The sequence below is a fragment of the Sesamum indicum genome, linkage group LG11, assembly GCF_026168435.1.
Source record: "Sesamum indicum cultivar Baizhima isolate 11 linkage group LG11, ASM2616843v1, whole genome shotgun sequence".
Taxonomy (NCBI): domain Eukaryota; kingdom Viridiplantae; phylum Streptophyta; class Magnoliopsida; order Lamiales; family Pedaliaceae; genus Sesamum; species Sesamum indicum.
The window spans coordinates 6999167-7019048 of record NC_142667.1 but is presented as its reverse complement, the minus strand read 5'-3'; the positions used below and the strand labels follow the sequence as shown (position 1 = coordinate 7019048).

The 19882-nt window shown below is 34.0% G+C and overlaps 1 protein-coding gene and 1 pseudogene across 8 annotated transcripts; one reads left to right on the top strand and one right to left on the bottom strand.

The window, feature by feature from the left end:
- Positions 1-4163: 4163 nt before the first annotated feature.
- Positions 4164-19543, top strand: LOC105173360 (folate-sensitive fragile site protein). Of its 8 annotated transcripts, none has more exons than XM_088875508.1 (12): positions 4164-4442; positions 4556-4623; positions 5330-5411; positions 8941-9024; positions 10162-10201; positions 10718-10763; positions 12792-12934; positions 13634-13701; positions 14519-14614; positions 14875-14958; positions 15070-15128; positions 19272-19543. In XM_088875508.1, the coding sequence occupies exons 1-12, from the start codon at positions 4384-4386 to the stop codon at positions 19361-19363; spliced, it is 921 nt and encodes a 306-aa protein (XP_088731634.1). In that variant the 5' UTR covers positions 4164-4383; the 3' UTR covers positions 19364-19543. The 8 variants fall into 8 exon arrangements, with proteins under 8 accessions (XP_088731634.1, XP_088731636.1, XP_088731633.1 ...); XM_088875507.1 differs by having other exon boundaries at positions 4175-4442; positions 15064-15128; XM_088875509.1 differs by having other exon boundaries at positions 4193-4442; positions 12876-12934; positions 15064-15128.
- Positions 6873-8622, bottom strand: LOC148785058 (uncharacterized; annotated as a pseudogene).
- Positions 19544-19882: the final 339 nt, after the last annotated feature.

The window sequence follows — 19882 nt, the reverse complement described above, 5'->3', positions numbered from 1 at the left end:
GAGAATACACTAATTGATAGTGTAGTTCTCTTTCGTAAAATTCTAACTAGTTTTATTTCTTCTAGCAAAGAGATCAAAACTTTCTTGCCATGGTGTGGTGGACATCATCTCTAGAGGGCTCCTACCATGGAGCCTAGGTTGAACAAAGGGTTGAGCGCGCATTACTTTGCTAAAAGAAAATAAGAGAATAGAACTCCAAGAATTGGAGAGAGAGAGGCGGCCGAGAGACAGAGAGAGAGACTAAGGAAGGAAAAAGTTGTGTTGTGTTATTGTGTAATAATATCATTTCCAATAATATTATAACCAATAATATTTATATATTTCATGTATAGATGTACATAAATGTGTCTAGGTATATTTATCCATCTACAAGGTAAGTCGTCTTAATTTCAAATCAAGAAGATGACTAAAATTGCACTTTTCAAAATTGCAATTTGCTAGCCAATAATTTTCTTCCATAGAATTTTCCAATGTGCTCAATTAGGAGTGTGTTGACCGATTTTATGACTTAAAATACAAGGTCCAATGAATTTAAATCCAATTTCAATAAAAATTCATCAAATTGAGCCCAATATGTTTTTAATCCAATTAAATACATAAGCCTACATTGTCTTCATTAATTGATATGGTCCAACTTATTAGATAATAAGGACAAACTCAACATAAATTAATCCCATTAATTTATTCTTGGGCGTTCCATTCAATAGATCTCTCATTTGCAAGTAATCCAATTACTTGTAGAATTAATTTCAAATTAATTACTTGCCCTTTCTTGGTGATTTGTGTGTGACTCTTATATGAAAAATAATGTAACTTAAGCATAAGTGCAACCATGCAATAAATAATTCTTATTTGAAAAATCAATTCAAATTAATTTTAGTAATTTAATTTTGAGAAATACCAAATCTCAATCAAAAAATTAAATTCACCAAAATTAATTATTTTAGAAAAATATGTAGAAAAATAAAAAAAATACAAATTATGAAAAAATAGAAAAAATCAGCCATATGGTTGACCGACCCAGTCGGCCAGCAGCCAGGTGCGCAGGTGCCCCTACCTGCTGCTCGCGCATCCCAATCGTCCACCAGGAGCCCGCCCGCAGACGCGCGGGCTTTGTTTGCCTCACTCGCGCGCCCACCTGCTACGTTTTTTACTTTTTTTCTGAAACTTTTCATTTTCTTTCTGTAATTTCTGAAACAACAAGAAAAATAGTTAAATCCAGAAATTCCAAATTTAAAAAATCTTCAAGTCCAAAATTAAATGAAAAATTAAAATAAGAAAATTTTAAGTCTAGATATGCAATCAAAATAAAAAAAATCATCCTTCCAAAGCTGATTAAAATATGTTATCATGGAAATCCACATTAAACATGTTAGATTCTAGGCCTATACACCAAACTAAGCTCTTATACCACTTGTGGGGAGCGAATCGGTTCAGGAAGCGCGGCGAAAACGTGATAAATAAAAAAAATACAATAAATCAAACAATAAAACCCGATCAAGTGGTGTACCCTTGATCTTTTCTCGGGCATTCGATGTACAAAATAAACACATAGAACAAAGAAAAATTACAAGAAAGACAATAAACATAAATGTAAAAGGATTTATCCTCTTTGCCTTTCTTGTTCGGCTTCCTTTTCGTTTCCTGGTCAGTCCACGATGAGGTCTTGATCTGGAGATCCTCCCAGGAATGACACACCACCACTAAAGGTTGTGGAGTTTTTGTGCTAGCAAAATCTCCACAGAAGAGATGGAGATCAAAACAATCGCTATGGATTAATGTATTTTGATCTCTCTTTTATTTTTCTTTGATCTCTAAGACAAAGAGAAAAAAATCTAGAGAATCGAGAGCACATGATAGAGAGAGGCATGAAATTTAGGTATTTGGAAAGTCTTGTGTGTGTGGCTAAGGTTAGATGTAAGTATATATATAACCTAATTAGGCTTCAAAACATCGACCTAACCCTAGCAACACCCTTGAGCATGAAATTAGCCTCTAAACTCAGCCAAAAAACTCTCCAAGATTATCCTCCTTGACTTAGCCAAGGTCCACTCAGGGCCTTAGGCTTGTATCTAATGGATCGGGCTTTAAATCTAACCTAGTTTAATTTATAAGTCCAGCACTAGAATATCCTTTAATCCAATTAAAAGATCTAAGCCTTTTAACATCTCTCTTTCAATTTATAAATCCTACCAAGCCCAATAAAATTAATATAATTAATTTAATGGCAAATTTAAAATTCTAATTAATCTAATTAAATAAATTTCAAGTCATCCATCCAATGGATTGGCCTAAATAAATGATTCAATCATTTATTCTCTCTAAAGATTAATTTAATCCAATTAAATTAATTCAACTCTTTTAGAATTAATTCTAAATTAATTTCATCCCGTTATAGTGGTAGGGTGTGAATCTTTAGATTCACTTCAGCTAGACTTGGGTGTGTGTGACCAACACAATTAATTAAATCTAATTTAATTAATTATTTTTTATTATCCCATAACCGAAAAAGCCCATTACCATGGGTGCCCGTCTAGCAACAATCAGGCTCCGAGTCCATACGAGTACGATCCTACATTTAACCGTCTCCCATCCTTAGTTTAGGGCATAGAATTGGGCATCGGTTCCCATCCTTGACTAGGCAACACGTTTACTCTACTAATCTTATCTAGAAAACTTACCCCTGATCGATCAATCGTTTTAGCCAAAGACTTTTAGAGTCTAAACTATTTTAGAGCGTATAGGAGAAATCTCTGTTATACACTGACAGGAAATAGATCCTTTTTTAGAATCCACCGTCCTTGGTACATACTCCAAATATACTAGATAAAGCTTATGAGAACTATGCCTCACGACATGGCCACAGCCCGCCATATCCAAGATATAGTCTTTGTATGTACGTGACTGTCATGATTCCTCAATTTTGAGAACTACTCCTGTACTATTGGAACTGGGAATCCTGATCATACCAACCAAACCTTAAGAGGCTTTCATATGACGATCCCACGAGTCAGTATAGTTAATTAATTCTCTTGCCAAGAACCCACTAAAACTGCACAAATGACCTACGTCTTTCACAAACGAAACACAACTACAGTACTTAAGCAAGTCTCTATAGAACCCTCGATGCACTGAATTGAGGTCCTCGACTTGGAACATTTCAAACCGACCTACAATAATTGGTTTCTTAGTTGGAAAATGTATGCGTAGCCCAACTCCATGGGTTTAACATTTTCGATTTGTAGCATTTCATTGTGACATTGAAACCCTGTTTAATATCAGTGGTAAGCACAATAAAACACACTGTCAACTTGATGATTCTTATTGTGTTCATCAATCTAATATTATTTGACAAGGATTAGCGAATGACAAACAACTCAGTTCAATTGGCTTTCACCCATTCCAACATTTGCTCTCATCACATACAATTACAATTTATAAGTATAAAGTTCTAAAATGAAAAGCATGCTTTTAAATACTTTTTTTATTGCCCCTAAAAAGTTGGGGTATCCAATTTCATGTACCAAAATATACTATCCTAGAAAATCCAATCCCCATCCACTACAAAGTTGATTGTCAAGCAGAATCATTAATTAAGTGTGATGCAGGAAAAAGTGCGTGGCAGCCACCTCTAGAATCTCAATGCATGGTGACCGATCATAAGTTATATCACACAACAAGAAACAAGTAATTGTGATACCCTATCTTGCATAGATTAAGAACTGATAAAATAAAGACAAGGTGTTCTACTTATAGGCCCCATCTCATGAACCTAGGAGCCATATCTAGAATGACGTCATGCCCTAAATAAGGGGTGATTATGATACCCCATCTTCACAAATTAGAAACTCATAAAATAAATACCATGTGTGGTTGTGATACTCCATTACATATGGATTAGAATTAATAACAAGTATCATATAAGTCTTTGGCCAATAACTCAAGTGCATTAATTGTATATTCTTTTTCTTTTGTGAATTGCTCATACCAAATTCTAATATGTACACGGTGGTTTTGAAGACAATTCTCAAGCTCATGCGCTCATGGGCCCGAGGCATGACAAATGGTACCAAAGTTTATCGTCAAGAAAAATTCTGAGACAAAGTGTTATATAGGTAGGAGCCACCTCTTGAACATGTGGGACGAAGTGCTACATGCATGGGAGGCATTTCTTAAAAGGGCCTGCCCAAGAAAAGCATATTTGGTTCGTTCAGGGGCCGAATCCGGATAAGTTAGAGTTGGAGGGCCAATCGGCAATAGGAAACAGTTTAGGGGCCACGTAGAGAAACTAAGGGGAAGAATTGAAACAAATTCCAAGTCGGCAAGTCCCGTTATTTTGTTTAATTTCTGATTAATCGAATTGTTGCGGAGAAAAAGAAACTGATGATGGGTTCATTTGGGTCTCTCAAGCAAGCAATTTTTGACAAAGAAGCAAGAAAACAGTATGTAAACGCTTTTATGAGTATTTATCTTTTCAGTTCTTATGTATATAGATGAAGCTGTATTATGTAGTTTGATTTTCTGAAATTGGGACTCACAATTTGTGAACAAACAGGCAGTATCAGGATCACATACGAGGCCTCAACGCCTACGATCGCCACAAGAAATTTTTGAATGATTACGGTTAGTTTTCTCTTTGGTTTCAAGAATTTGTGCGCCAATAAACACTAACGGATAGGTGTTTGTGAGTGTATGTACTTTTACGATGATTAGAAGGCGTCAGTGAATTTGGTTTATGGGCTTAATTTTCGTTTTGGCTTTTATGAATTGTATTTATGTGAATGTGGTTTGATTTATGGCTCTTTTTGCTTAAAATCTGCTAGGAATTTTCTGAAGGGTTTGGGAAAATTGAATATTTATTTTTGGCAAACATTATTACCTTTGGCGCCGAAAAGATAAAATTAGTTTGTTGAATGTGAATGGTTTAGCATGGCATTTCCACTACTTGTCTCCAATAAAGATGATGGCGTAATAGACTAAAAACCTTAGAGGATGTCTGGTTTTACACTCTTTAAAGTATCTTATAAGAGGTTTGAGCACTTGTAAAGTGTGTGAAGTGTTGGGTAATTTTTGTTAAATACTAACATTTATATAAGTTTCATAATCTTATTTTTTTCATATACTTTGAAGAGCTTATTTTTAAAATAAAATCTCATCATCTTATGAGCACTAAAAATATTTCATGAGCTTAGTTGTTTCAAATAAGTTTAGCTAAATTTCCTCTTAGTCTAATTTGTGAAAGCTCAAAATGCCAGCTGTGTTTGATACCCTTTCTCTGTTTCTGTTTTGGAGGTCAATTCAATTCTTTTATGCCTGTGTTTGTTTGCAGTTGGTTATTATGGGAAAGATAAATCTGCTCAAGAAACATTGCCTGTTAAAACTGACCAAGACACCCTCAGAGAAGGATACCGGTAGGGAAACTTTCCTTCGTCATTTGATTTAATACATTTATTTCCAAGAAATTATGTTCTTGTCATACATATGATGTACCAGGGTATTGCTCTGACTTTGGAGATTTAAAAACTTCAATTTTACTGCCTTGAATTCTTTTGCAATTCAGTCTATTGATGCATCATATTTGTAGTTTGACATGTTCTTTCTTGGCTGAGTAAGTTGCAAAGCCATTATCACCTAATCTATGTGAAGCACAATGCAATTAAATGACAGAACTTTGATTTTGGGTTGGAAACTGGGCTGGAAATGCCTTCTAGAAGAAGAATAACTTGAGACAGATATTGGCATATGTTGGTTGTGTAGAACAATGAAACATATGTCAAAGTTGATGGATATTACTTGAAGTTCAGACTTCGGATGATTGTGCTTCAGGAGTTGAGTTATAAGATTCAAATAGAAAGGAGTTTGATGGTGATACAAAATTCTTTTGGTGAACAACTTTAGTGAAGGGCGTACACAATAAAAGTCCATTAAGAGTCAGATATGCACATGTCAACAATCCTCATAGGTAGAGAAATCATTGGTATAGAGTGTAAAGTAAGTAAAATGGTAGAACCTAATGTTATCAGGACTGGGTAGTAATGTAAGATAGAATATAGATAGTGTGGGCTCACTAGTAAGGTATAGAAAGCTTCAGAAGGAAACGAAAGAAAAGATGGCCTTTGATGGTTCTGGTGTGGTTTTTGCAGCTTGCTTTCGCTTCTTACAAGTTTTTGATGGCTTAGTTCTAATGCCTTTAGTAACCTTTTATCCTAAGTGTTACCTCAATATGGTCATGTGTTTCGCTTCCTTTCACCAAATTATTAGCTTCCAAAGCAGAAGTCATCCAATCCTCATAATTTGGTGATATATGGGGCTCTTTTGATGATTAACAAACAGGTTACTTGTTATCTTGAATAGGTATAGCTGAGGCATGGAAGTCTCTTTAAGCTTCCAAAGTTTCCATGCCGTGGCACGTGGAGAGAACTTCTCCACTTGGATGGTTTAGATGAAATGACAAATGACAAGTAATAATTGGAAGGATGGTTGCTATTTACTTGGAGTGCATAAGCTCAATGTCCGGGTGCACAGGAGCCCGAAAAGCGTGCCGCGAGCTGGCATAGCCATAGTAGTTAGTGGCGCACGGCGCACAATGGCGCCAAGGGCTCCTGGAGCCATGGCACACGGCGCAACGTGCGCCTTTTCGAAGGTTGGCGCAAATATAACAAATAATCTATATATTTATATAATTAGTATTATTTTGATTAGATTAATGTATAAAGAGTTAAATAAAACATATAAAACAACAAATTCAACATAACAAAACTTCATATAAGTAAAATGACCAATGTTGAACCATTGAAGGATAGCAAAAGTCCTAAAGGTTCAAATAAATTCTAAATAGTAAATAGTTTATCAAAAAACAAATAAGCCTAAATCTAATCATCTGACTCTACTAGAAAATATTCAGGCTCTTCACTTTCATTTCTATCATCTCCATTTTCGTCAGATCTATACTCAGCCTCCTCTTCAGAATCATTGAAGTTTTCTTTTTCGTCCTCTTCTTCTTCATCAATTAGACTTAGACGGCGTCCACTAGATTTAGATGAAGAGGCTTTTTTGCTAGCTTTTGAAGAAGACGCCTTTGATGTATCCCTTGGTTCTATTGTAAATTGAGATCGCAAACTATAAGCATCTTCATCAACCCCGGCAGCTCGTGCAACATCACCCCAAGTCAAGTCATCATCCTCAAATACTGTAGCATTCTCTTCATCACTATCAAGAGTCAATTTCCCTAACAACCACTTATTACTCTCATCAATTTCATCCAAAATAATAGGATCTATTGTATCACGTGCATCATATTGCCTCCTCAAAGCTTTATTATACTTGATAAAAACTAGATCATTGAGGCGTTTTTGCTCCAATTTATTTCTTTTCTTAGAATGAAGCTGCATAAATTTAAATTTGTAATTTAGTAACACTTAAATAAAAATTATATCTATCAAATACCAATAAATAAACTATATAGTAGCATACATACATGCTAAAAAACACTCCAATTTCGCTCACAACCCGATGAACTGCAGGTTAGGCTCAAAATTTTGATTGCAAAATTTTGCAAATTCGGAGGTGATCCTCCGAAAGCAGAGACCACCATTCAGCTAGTCATTTCAAAAATTAAAAAACTTAATATAAGTAGCATATAGTTAAAAAATCAACTTTTATTAAAATTATAAAATATAGTTCTCATTACCTGGTGCTTTTTGTAGTCCTATGTCTTATTGCAAAAGATATCCCAAAAAGTCCTTCTGCTTTATTGTACTTTGGAAGTTCACTAATAATTTTATCTTGGAATTTAGTAGTTGGAACCACCCTCCAAATGCAAGTATATAAACTTTGCATAACCTCTTCATCTTGTTCTACATTAGGATTTGTATAAAAGAACTATGGGTTCAAGTAGTAAGCAGCTGCATGCACAGGCCTATGAAGTTGAACATTCCATTTAGCATCAACCAATGCAAACACATCTTTATACTTCTCTTCTTGTTGGAAAATGAAGCAGCAATAGCTTCCTTGGCTCGGTCCATGGCTTCATAAATATAACCCATTGGTGGTTTTCTTTCACCATCTACCAATCGAAGCACCTTGACTAGTGGTCCAACAATTTTAATTATGTAAAGGACATGGTTCCAAAATGAAGGCATCAAAATGACACTTGCTACTAATTTGCCTTGTGCTTCTCTCGCATACCTACTCTTAGTCCACTTTTCAGATGTAAACATCTTCCTCAAATTCCCCTTTTGAACATGAAATTGCTTCAAAGTTAAAAATGCAGTTGCAAAGCGAGTTTTTGCAGTGCTGAAATGGTACCTAGGCGCGCGCTACGGCGAGAAGGCGCATGCCATGGCGCATGGCGCGAGAGGCGCAGCGTGCTATTGACTACACTGGGCATAGCTGAGAGTGAGGTGCTGCTCTCCCAAAGAGAATCTCGCAGCAAGTGAGTGACCTTCTAGTCGGAGGTCACTAGCGTATGGCCTCAGGATAATTACATGCACTCTCTTCTTAATACGTGCTTATTTCCGAGCATAAACCCGAATATAAAGGCTGAAGATATTTAGTGCCTGTTTTGTTATCCCGTATGGAGCCACCATTGCTTCGGTCAGCATAGAGTCCCCTCCGTGTCATCTTCTGATATTCTGTTTGTGGAAAGATGCACTGATCAATGCTCATGATTAAATTTGAACTTTGACTCGATGGAATCATTGAATTTGTTCTCTCTATATGGAATAGGAAACCAATTTGAGTATCCTCACCGATTCTTTTATGTAATGCTGTAGAATTGTAGCCTCATTTAGATTTTTAGTTTTATGATCTCAATCCGCATCTACATGCATACATTGGATGGCCTGTAGCATATGAAGATGGCCTATATTATGATGTACTTACCTCCAATCATTTGCTCCAATGCTGTCCTAAGTCTTTTGTTTTATAATTTGCCAAAAGGTTCATAAGGACTGATGAAGATGACATGAATCCTTCTTGGGAGCAAAGACTGGTGAAGCGCTACTATGACAAGCTCTTCAAGGAGTATCCTTTGCAATGTTATTTTACCGAATTTCTGGAAACCTTCAGCTGAATTTGGAAATTAGTAGTTATGAGTAAATGCTTCTCTATGATGAATTATGCCGTTATGAAGCAAGTCGGTGCAAGCACTCAGAAAGAATTTTATCCTTTAATCCCGGTTAGAGATATTTGGATATCTTCTTGGGTTGCTGTGTGTTTTCTATGATTATGAGGAGTCACTGAGTGAGTTATTAATTTATTTGCACATTCACATGGCTGAAATATTTGGAAAAGTAAACAACATCACTGCAGTATATAAAACATGATTACCAGTTCATTTATGATGAACCAATAAGTAAAGACATGCCATATGAACATTTTTATCTATCTTTTCTCCAGATATGTGATTTATGCTTATTTATTTGGACGAAGAGGTTCTTCTCAGCATTCCTATGTGCAGAACATATGTTTCTTATACTTGAGTGCTGGTGGAGTATGGATGTAAATGTTTGACATGCAAATTTTTGGAGCAAGAGATTTATTTGGAGTGTTATTACACCTTTCTTAACTGTAAGCTAATATCAGGATGCTTGAAAATATTGGACATTATAAACTACGCAGTAGGAATCATTGTACTTTGTAGAATACACGAAGAAAGTATGGCACTCACTCATACATGATTGAATGCTATGTCCACGAAAAGCTTTACTTCTAAGTTATAACTACTGGCTTTCTGTCATTCAAGGATATCAAGAACTCTTTTACCTCACATTTTGTGGGTAAAATTGAAATTTGGAAATGCATGCAAAATCAATAAGAAAAATTCAAAAAGTGGATCAAGGGAGTATTTGGTGAAGAGTAAGATGCATTGAGATACTTTTTTAGTAAAAGGGATTTGAGTTGTGGCTGATTCTTCTTGGGGTCAAATGGACCCCAATGTTGTGATGCGTTGCATGCAAATACATGTGATAGCTTAATTGTTGAAGTAAATTAGAGGAAAAAATTGTCAAGTATCCTTCAAATGTTGATGCGTAATTAGTGCCACATAAAATACTCTACTGAGCCTCCTCTTCTGTACCTTCTGAAATAGTCATTAGCTCCTATACCAGTTTACAAGAAGCGACTTTTAATGATTTATTAGTTTCTTTTAACTCATTGAAGATACTGCATAGCTGATATGTCTCAGTATAAGACTGGCAAGGTATGAAGGCTTTCCTGCTATAGTATCTTATAGTCACAGTTCCACATGTTTCAGGTGTTCTATATTGGACATTGCTTTTCTTCTTCTCTAATTAATTCTGTTTAGAGGGGAGATGAGACCATTTGGACTTGACACTTGAACTCTTAACAGAAACTATTGTGCTCCATTAAAAATAGGAGGGCTTCGAATAAATGTTTAGGACTTCATCCCGTGGGGAATAAATAAGCTATATTGCCGGAAAAAGTGAAGTCTGTGAACATGAATTTCGGTTTAGGATGCATATGACGAAGTCTATTTGATACTATAATTTATCAAGTTATTATTTAAGACCATTTCTGGTTAATCTTTGGTGGAAGATAAGTGACATTTCATGAATGCTTCTTTCCATCTATATATTTCAGACTTCAACGCTTTGGCTTGCAAATGAGACTATAAATAAATGAGTCAGCTTTAGTTTGTTACATGTTTAATTCTTGGTTGCACAAAACCTCTAAAGGTAGTTTGATCTCTTTGTAGATTGGTCTCAGATGGAGGACCGAAAAAGAAGTGATATCTGGGAAAGGTACAGACTCCTTCATATTTCCTTTTTCCTCTGCATTTCTCTTTTACCATGCATGTAAGTATTTTCATATAAATGCATGTTAAATGTTTCTTTGAAAACTTTTTTCCTATTTAAATATTCATGAAGGATGTCTTTAGCTCGATGTTTCTCCAGCCTGTGTTCGTTGTAAGGAAAGGTGTGGAGAAGTGCTGGGAATTCAATTTTCAGCAACCTCCTTTTGCTAAAAAGTGTCAGACATATCAATTTTTGTAGAATATATTAATCATATTGTACACAGCTTGAACATGACGTTTCAAAACATTGTGCTGTGTAATTGTATCATATTTCTGGGATTAAAAGCTAAATTAAATAACGTCAAGTTTTATAGGAAAAGATATTGTATTAGCACTTATCTCAGTGGAAGTTGATGAAACTTGAATATTGAATTTTTAACAACATGCAATATTAAATAGGTTGTATTATCTTGAAATTTATCATTTTTTTAAGAAAATATTACAATCATATGTTGTAAATCCATCATGCTATTTGTATTTGCATGCTCTAATTCCAATCTCATGTGGTGGTCAGTTTCTCATCACATAAGCGGTAAGCCAAATTATGTTCTATCTTTGACTGTCACATGCCTCCCAGTATGTACTCTTTTGTTTTTATTTTTCAAAAAAATGTAGTACATTAACTATGTTAGTTTCAATAAACCACTTGATTATTAGATTCAATTTATCCAAAACTAACTTTCTCGCCTATCAAAAATGTGTGAAAGAATATTTTTGAATTTCCTTTTTCGCTTTGACTTAATTTTGTGAGAAAACTTGTCTTTTTGATTTCTTGACGATGAAATGAATCCCCAAAGTGATCCTTCTTGACGTTCTCTAGGTCTGCTTGTCATCATCAAGTGAGCTGTAAACAATGAAATGACTTCCCAGACTGTTACTTCTTGATATTCTCTAGTAGTACATTTTATCGTCAAGTGAGCTATAAAGAAATTGTGGCAAGCTATTCTGTAAAAGCAAGGTTTTCAGGTCTATTCCTTTATTTGACTAGAGAATTTCTAGGGCATGACACTTCGGAATCATCTTCATTAAATGGAAGAACTGGTTTAAGTTAAAGTCAGGTCTCTGGATCTATGTCTTCACTTGCCTTTTTCTCCCTGGGCATGATAAGTCATATTTTGACATGGTTCTCATTTTTAACTGAGCAGTAGATGGAGTTAAAACAATCACTGATCCTTTTTCTTTCTCCAAACTGCACTGCACTCACTGCATCTGATGAAAAAGTAGTTTCCTTTTTCCTGTTATTGGATAGGCAATGTAATATTGAATATAATAGTAACTAGCCTGGTTATTTAATACTGATTGCAACAAACTCAAATACATTTCTTATTTTTGCTAGGTTGAGTCTCTTATTGGCTGCTCAGCGCATGGTTTATTATATATACCTGAAGAAGTATTTAGTATTTACAAACTGCTAGCACTTGCTGCATTGTATTGCCATGAAACCTAATATTCCCAATGGCTTGGAATTGCTCTATTTTCTTTCTACCCTTGCTGCACATGATTTTCCTTTCTTTTGTCAAGACACCAGAAAGTTTCTTTGAACACTCTCTATTCTGGTATTTGTTATGAGCCTCTAGATTTCAGGTACTACTCTCTTTTATTCTTTTCAAATTTCATAATAAATACAAAAAAATTAATCTTGAGCTGATGAGCAGTCTTGAAATGAGAAACATATTCTCTTGACCATGAAGAGCTCTGGCCTAGGGTTTTGAGTCTTTTGACATACACTTTTTAACATTAATCAAGAATTATCTGAACTCCAATTTGCTAAGCAGCGGCTTTGAGTGGTTTCAACTTTTATATCAACTGCATAGTACATACTTTAATTGCTGATGTCCTTTTACTTTGAATTTTTTCAACCTCTCTGTTTCTTACCCTACTAATCACCTTCCAATTTACCAAAGTAACAGAACAATTAAGACAAAATTGAACAAGAATCTGCTCTCAAATTGATTTGTCATCTTGTGGATGCTAGTTCAACTGCTACTACGGATGCTTGTTGCTGGTTCTCCATTTGATTCCCTAAGAATTAAGCTTGACTGCACCTCTTTATTGTCAGGACAGTTTGTTTGCGGTAATAAGCACTGCAACGAGAAAGATGATTTGTCAAGCTATGAGGCAAGTTGCTGCTAAGGTTATCCTTTAGAATGTTATTTTGAATGATGAGTGTGTATGAAAGTATGACACTTTGTTTTATGTCTGTTTCATTTGTCTGAACTCAATTTCATTGAAGTACTGCAACTTAAAAAATTTGCACTCAAAAATATCTGGAGACAGAACTTTGAGGGAGCCATCTACTTCTGCAAGTCATTAGTTAATATTTCGTCTTCGGCTGACATGGATCACGTAAATGCTTTGGTTTAATATCCTTGCTTTCAAATTGATGAAAAATATTAGACAGTAAGAGAGTGGAAAATTTGCTGGAAAAGGCTCCTGAACCATCAGATTTCAAATGCTAGCATCTCATGCTACCAGATATGGAATTTAGAAATGAAGAAAGAGGCAAGAGTTAAGCATAATGGATATGTCTTCTGATTAAAAATGCCTGCGAAGTGCCTGCATTTTCCTGATTCTAGCAAAACTAGAAGACTTGAATAAATATCTCACAAATATAGTAACTTCTTTCTTATATACTGTTATCACCGGATTTTCATTAGTCAGCTTACTGTGAAGGGTAGTGAAACTTCATATGTTCAATGTGAACGAAGAGAAAGATATTCAACAATAGAAAGATCGGACATTCTTTATCATTATTCAATCCTGGAATGATTTTCTCTTCATTTTTCCTTTCCCTTTGCTAACTGTCTTGAGATGCAGGTAAATTTTTCCTATTTTGAAGCTGGAGAACATAAACAGGCTCTGGTGAAACTAGTAGCCTGTGAGAGGTAAATCTGTAACATTTTAGTCATTGTATGTTAGCTTTTGACAGTTTGCAGTGTTTATGGCCAATAGTTACCATGCTGATGCTCTGTTAATTTTATCATAAAAAACTTAGCTTTTTTCAAATTAACTTTGTTCATTAAATCAATTTCTGGACTTTTAGGATTTGAAAAGAAAATAAAAAGAATGTGGTGCACATTGAGTACTTTGTTAACATGCTGGAGGTCTAATGACATTCATTCTTTGTGTCTGCTGTGCAGCTGATTTTCTCACCCTGTTCACTTGCTGAGTTTCTTCATGATATTCCTCGTTTATATGTTAGTCATGCACCTGATCTTGCGCCACTTTGCTAACATGCTGGCTGTCTTATGGCACTCATTATCATCATGTGTGTTATTTGCACAGCTGATTTTCTAAATACAATGCAAAAATAAGGGGATTCTTCAGTTTTTCTTGAGATGCATTCCTAAATAATTATGAACAACTGTGAATCAAGATGAATTATTAGCAGAAATTACATACTTTTCGGACTGACTTTGATATTCTATTAAATTTGTAGAAAAAGTTTCCTTCTCAATTATTAAATGAATTAGAGTTTTGATTTGCTGATTAATTTTCATGAGAATGCACAAAATATATACATATATATATATGTGCATGTACTTTAATTTATTTTTATTTCTAAGTGTGTGTGGGTATGTCGATTTGGTCATTCTGGCATGTGATACAGTCATCAGATGACTGCTACTGTGCTATCATTACGTTTAATCCATCATGATCTACATTTGCTAGTTAACTCGATATTTGTATATCTGCTATCAGCATTGTGGAAACTCGATATTCGTATATCTGCTATCAGCACACCAGCATGTGTGGAAGTTTCACGAAACATTTTGCTGTGAAGAATGGAATCCTAAAGTATGGAGTAATTAACACACTGCAGTCTGCACTAATCAGCTTTTTCCTTTTATTCTCAATATGATATAGTTTTTATACAAAAGAAGTTAGCTGTCAAAGTATAGTTTAAACGGAGGAATAAGGTACTAAAATTTGTGTCCTGTATGCCATGATGTCACTGCAAGTGTAACAACAATGTTTTAGTCATAGTAGTTGTGTCATCCTTGCTGGTGACCTTTTCTGTTTCTAAAACTTCTATTCTGACTTGATTCTTGAAATAGATGTGCTGCGAAGCTGTATTATAAAAAACAGAAAGAGAAGGAACAATTGAAACGAAAAGAAAATGAAAAGCACCAAAGGAAAAGGTGAGTATAGAGCCAAAACTTAGTTTAAGGATGTTCTCTTAAATCTAGAGATTGGATTTTCACACAAATTGTTGCTGTCAATCTTAATAAATTCCGTCTTCTCAGGGACAGGTCTCAAAGTGAGGATGATGCAGATGTCGACTACGGTAGAAGCAAAGAGAGGAGAAAAGGTATGATGCTGCATTTTTTGCTCCTGCTTACAAGTGTTCGACAATTAACTTGTATGCAAAGAATGACAACTCTTTGGAGTAGCAAGTTAAAGAAATGTTACTGTCAAGATGCTTTTGGCATTAAACATCAAAGGTATAACGAGATAAAATGCAGTTATATGTTTAATCATACAGGATTGAGATTCTCAAGGTTGACTATCTTCAAATTTACTGAACTTACACTGGGGAGGCAATTAATGGTAGGTCTAAGGAGTATATATGACTAGTCTTGTCCCTTGAGCTTTGGGGGGATACACGACACCTCTATGTGGTGTTCTTTGACAAGTAAAACATAGATGCACAATAATAGTATTGTATCTTCTTTGGAGCATCTTCATCCTTTGTGGAAAGCTGGGAATTTGTTCCTTTATTCGTCAAAATAGTTGACCCTATCAGCCAATATGGCATCTTAAGATCGGATATTGGATTTTGAGGTTAATATGTACTATCAGTGTAGGCTTGTCGATAGGAGGGTAATAACATGTATTTAGTAAATAGGGGTGTAAATGACTCGAGCTGAGCTCGACCATTTTTGGTTGGCTCGAGCTCGAGTTCGAGCTCGACCTCAAATGACATATAATGAGCTAGAGCTCGGTCTGTCGAGTTTGAGCTCAATCTGACGAGCTCGAGCTCAACAATTTGTTTATCGAGCCCACCAAACACCCCTACAGAGTCTCCCCTTCACATACCAACTCAGTTCATAGCTGTTTTCAGTTCTAGAAAAACCAAACCAACACAGAAAAATCCAAAGACTAGAACAACACCACAAAAACTAAAGAACCATGTTCTACTCATAGGCACAGCCCAGACACACAAGCCGATGGTGAGACCAACACTATGAGATGTAATGGCAAACCTGTTCAACCTTCTTGTTTGGCCGACACAACAACGATCACCTTCCTCATTGCCGGTGGTAGATGGATTGGGGCTTGCAATCGTTGGTTTGGGGCTAGTGTTTTGCCTTTTAGGATTTAGATTTGGGAATTTGGGGAGAAAGAAAACTAAAAAGAGTGGGAAGAAATGAGAAAGAAATGATAAGAGTGGGAAACACCATCAGACTCTTCCAACGGAAATCGGGAAGAAATTCTTCAACCGACGGCGATGGATGCGGAGCTCTACCTCTTGAGAAAGAAAAAGAGAAAGAGAATAGTAGTGAGATTGAGAACTGAGAAAGAAAGAGAGAGAGAACGTAGAGGTGTGAGAAAGGAAGAAAGAGAAAGGAGAATTATTTTTTCAATAAATTGTTGGATTGTATATTTATTAATAAAATAATAATGTTATAAACAAATAATATTAAATATTACTATATTAATTATAAAAAATATTAAATATATGGTGCAATATTTTAATTTATTGTTATAAAATTAATCATTAATTAGTTTAGTAGTAATATAATTCGTAAAAGTTTAGAAAAAGTATATACATCAAATTATCAAAATACTTGCATATAATTTTGTATAGTTATTAGTATTAATAGAAAAACTAAACATAAGTTATTTCTTAAAAGTTGTTGATCTTATTATATACAAAAGAAACTTAAGAAATGAATTTTTTAGACCAAAGTACAAATAGTGATTGATATCATTATATATAAACAAATAACAATAAAAATAATTAAAATTATTCAACCACCACCACCATCATCATTGTTATTATTATTATTGTTGTTGTTCTTGTTATCCGTATGATTAATTTACAGGAATCATCAAATTTTGACATAAATTTATAAGTAATAAAAAAGATTGCAGACTATATACCTTGGTATAAATATAAAACTCACAAATAGATATAAAAAATTATAAATTAATTGTTAGGGAGTTGTCAATTTGAAAAAGTACAAGAGATTACAAATAGAGATAAAATGTAATATAAAATTAATGTGTTTTATTAAATAATATTTTAAAAAATATTAAAACTTACTAAAAATATTAAGAGATGAATTTTTTAAACCAAAGTACAAAATAGTAATCGATCTCATTGTATACATAAAAAATTATAATAAAAGTAATTAAAGTTGTTCAACCATCATCATCATCATCGTTATTATTATTAATAATATCATTATTATTATTATTATTATTTGATGATGATGAACATTAGATTAATTCATGGGAATCACGAAATTTTGACATAAATTTATAAGTAACAAAATAGATTGCATACTATGTACTTAATTAAAATATAAAACTCACAAAGAGATATAAAAATTAAAAGTTAATTGTTAGGACTTGTCAATTTTAAAAAGTATAAGAGATTACAAATAGAGGTTAAAATGTAACATAAAATTTATGTGCCATATTAAATAATTATTTTTTTACAAAATATTAAAACTTACTAAATTGTTGATTAAACTTATTTTTGTATAAAGATTAAATGTATAAATATAGTTTATTATTATCTAAAATTAAAATGTATAATATTAAATAATAATTATAATATATTGTCAATTTTGATTATAAAATTGATAAAATATTGAATATAGAATTAAGCATATAAAAACTTTAAAAACAAATAAAATATATAAAAAATTAAAAAAAAAGGAAAAAACTAACGAGCCGGCTTGCTAGCTTATGGACTGAGGCTTGAGCTCGAGCTCGAGCTCACAATCGAGCTTTCATGAGTCGACTCGACTCGTCTGTCACCCCTATTAGTAAATATCCGTAATAGTTATTTATGAGCTCCACCCAAACCCAACTGATTGAATCAAAATGATTGGGTTTTGTCTAGGTTTTACCCATTGAATCTTGTGTTACATTTTTCATGGTAAGTTTGATTAAATAAAATTTGTCAAATTTTAAATTTACATGAAAAAATTTAAAAACCACTTAGAAAAGTTTTAAGTTAACCATTAGAAGAATATTTTAACTTTGGCCCAAATGTTTCATTTATATGAATTTGAATTCAACTTTTATTTGATAATATTTTTAGGATTTGAATTCAAACAAAATCTTATCTATATCATTCGAGCTTAACTAATTTAATTTTGTATGTAATTTTTCATTTTTTAAACTATCAACTCAAATTAATTTATCAAAAATTTAATTGGAGTTGACACTATGAATATAAAGATAAAAAACTTGGGCGAATTTTGTCGAAATACAATATGTAAAAAAAATTATTTGATAAAATATATACAAACTTTGAAAATTTTTGGATATCAAGCAAATCTAATCGATTGATTTATCAAAATTTACAAATTGAATAATTTCAAATTAATGGATAAATCTACTTCTTGGGGTGTTAAATTATATCCATATCGATATCTATGCCCACGAGTATTTTAGGGGCTAGGCACTATCCATACCAAAAATATTTTATTTCAATGGATATGAGTCAGGTTCGGGTTTCATGTGGGTTTGAGTTTGGGTAATAGCTATCATGATGGGTTTAGGTTTTGTATATTGCCTGCACATCAAGGATGTCACTTGGTAAGCTTCGCCTCGAGGTTTTGATTGATGGATATATCTACTTGTAGTATACAATTGATGCCTCCCAAATGATTGATTCTTCTGGATCTTCTAACATATCCGGAAGGGAAACAACAAAATATCTTTTCTCATCAGCCCGGAAATTTGGGCTACTGATCTCTAAACGTCTCCACTGCCTCTAGGGTGCCTTCATCACTCATGCTACTAAAAGTGCATCAGAACATGGTTCGGTGGGGAGAGAGGGAGGATACGTTGCCATTATATGGTTGGATAGTGAATAATTTAAATTTTTGAGTCGGTTTTTGTTTAATTTAAATAATTGGCCACAATTTTAGTCCATATCTAATAAAATTATAGTTAATAGTAGATTTTGTTTTGCAGTAAAACTACATATGTAGCTACACATTATGATGAGAGGAACTTTAAGCACTCTGGTTCTCATATACTCCTACTTAGATGTGTGTTTTAAACAGTTGAATAGTTCCATCGCAACATAGCTTCTTTCATAACTGTACCATGACAGAAAATTCTTGATCTTTGAACTGGTCATTGTTCATTGACAGATTATTCCGCATTTCTCATTCTGTTTCTTACTACTTATTCCAGTTCTTTTGGATCTGTTCTGAGTTTCTCCTTTTAGCATTTGTCGTATGAAAATTTCATGTTATTGTTTCAGGAGATAAGGCTTCGACTTCAGCCACTGATCACAACAAGACTGACGACAACAATGACAACTTTGACGAGTTTCTTGAGGGAATGTTTCCTTGACACAGTCCGGTGCATCTCAAGTTCCTGTCAGGTTTTATGTTGAAGTACGTATATTTGAGAGGTCGTCTCGTGATTGGTATGGTTCTATATTTGATGGTCTTCGATATGTGAACACGAAGTAATGGACTCAATTGTGATTGTCAACTTTCGAAATAAATCACTTGCTTCGTCGATTGACAATGCTCATGTTCGTTTCCTCTCTTTTCAATTCTCTCTCATGGACGGCCAACTTGTTTTATTTCACACATTTTTTCTTCAAAGACCAGGAAAAAAGAATTGGACCCCATGAAGCAACCCAGGAGATCAGGCCCTACTAGCTCATAAATAAGGTAAAAAGTCCATAAGTTGCCTTATCATTACTAACATAACAGAAATTATCCTAATTCAGCTATGACGACATCATATAGGTTGAGGACACTTTAGGACAAATTACATTAAAAGATCTTCGATTAACTCCAAGAGACCTGGACAAAATTAACTTTTTCATCAGCAAATAAATGATTCTTGAAATTTTTAGTT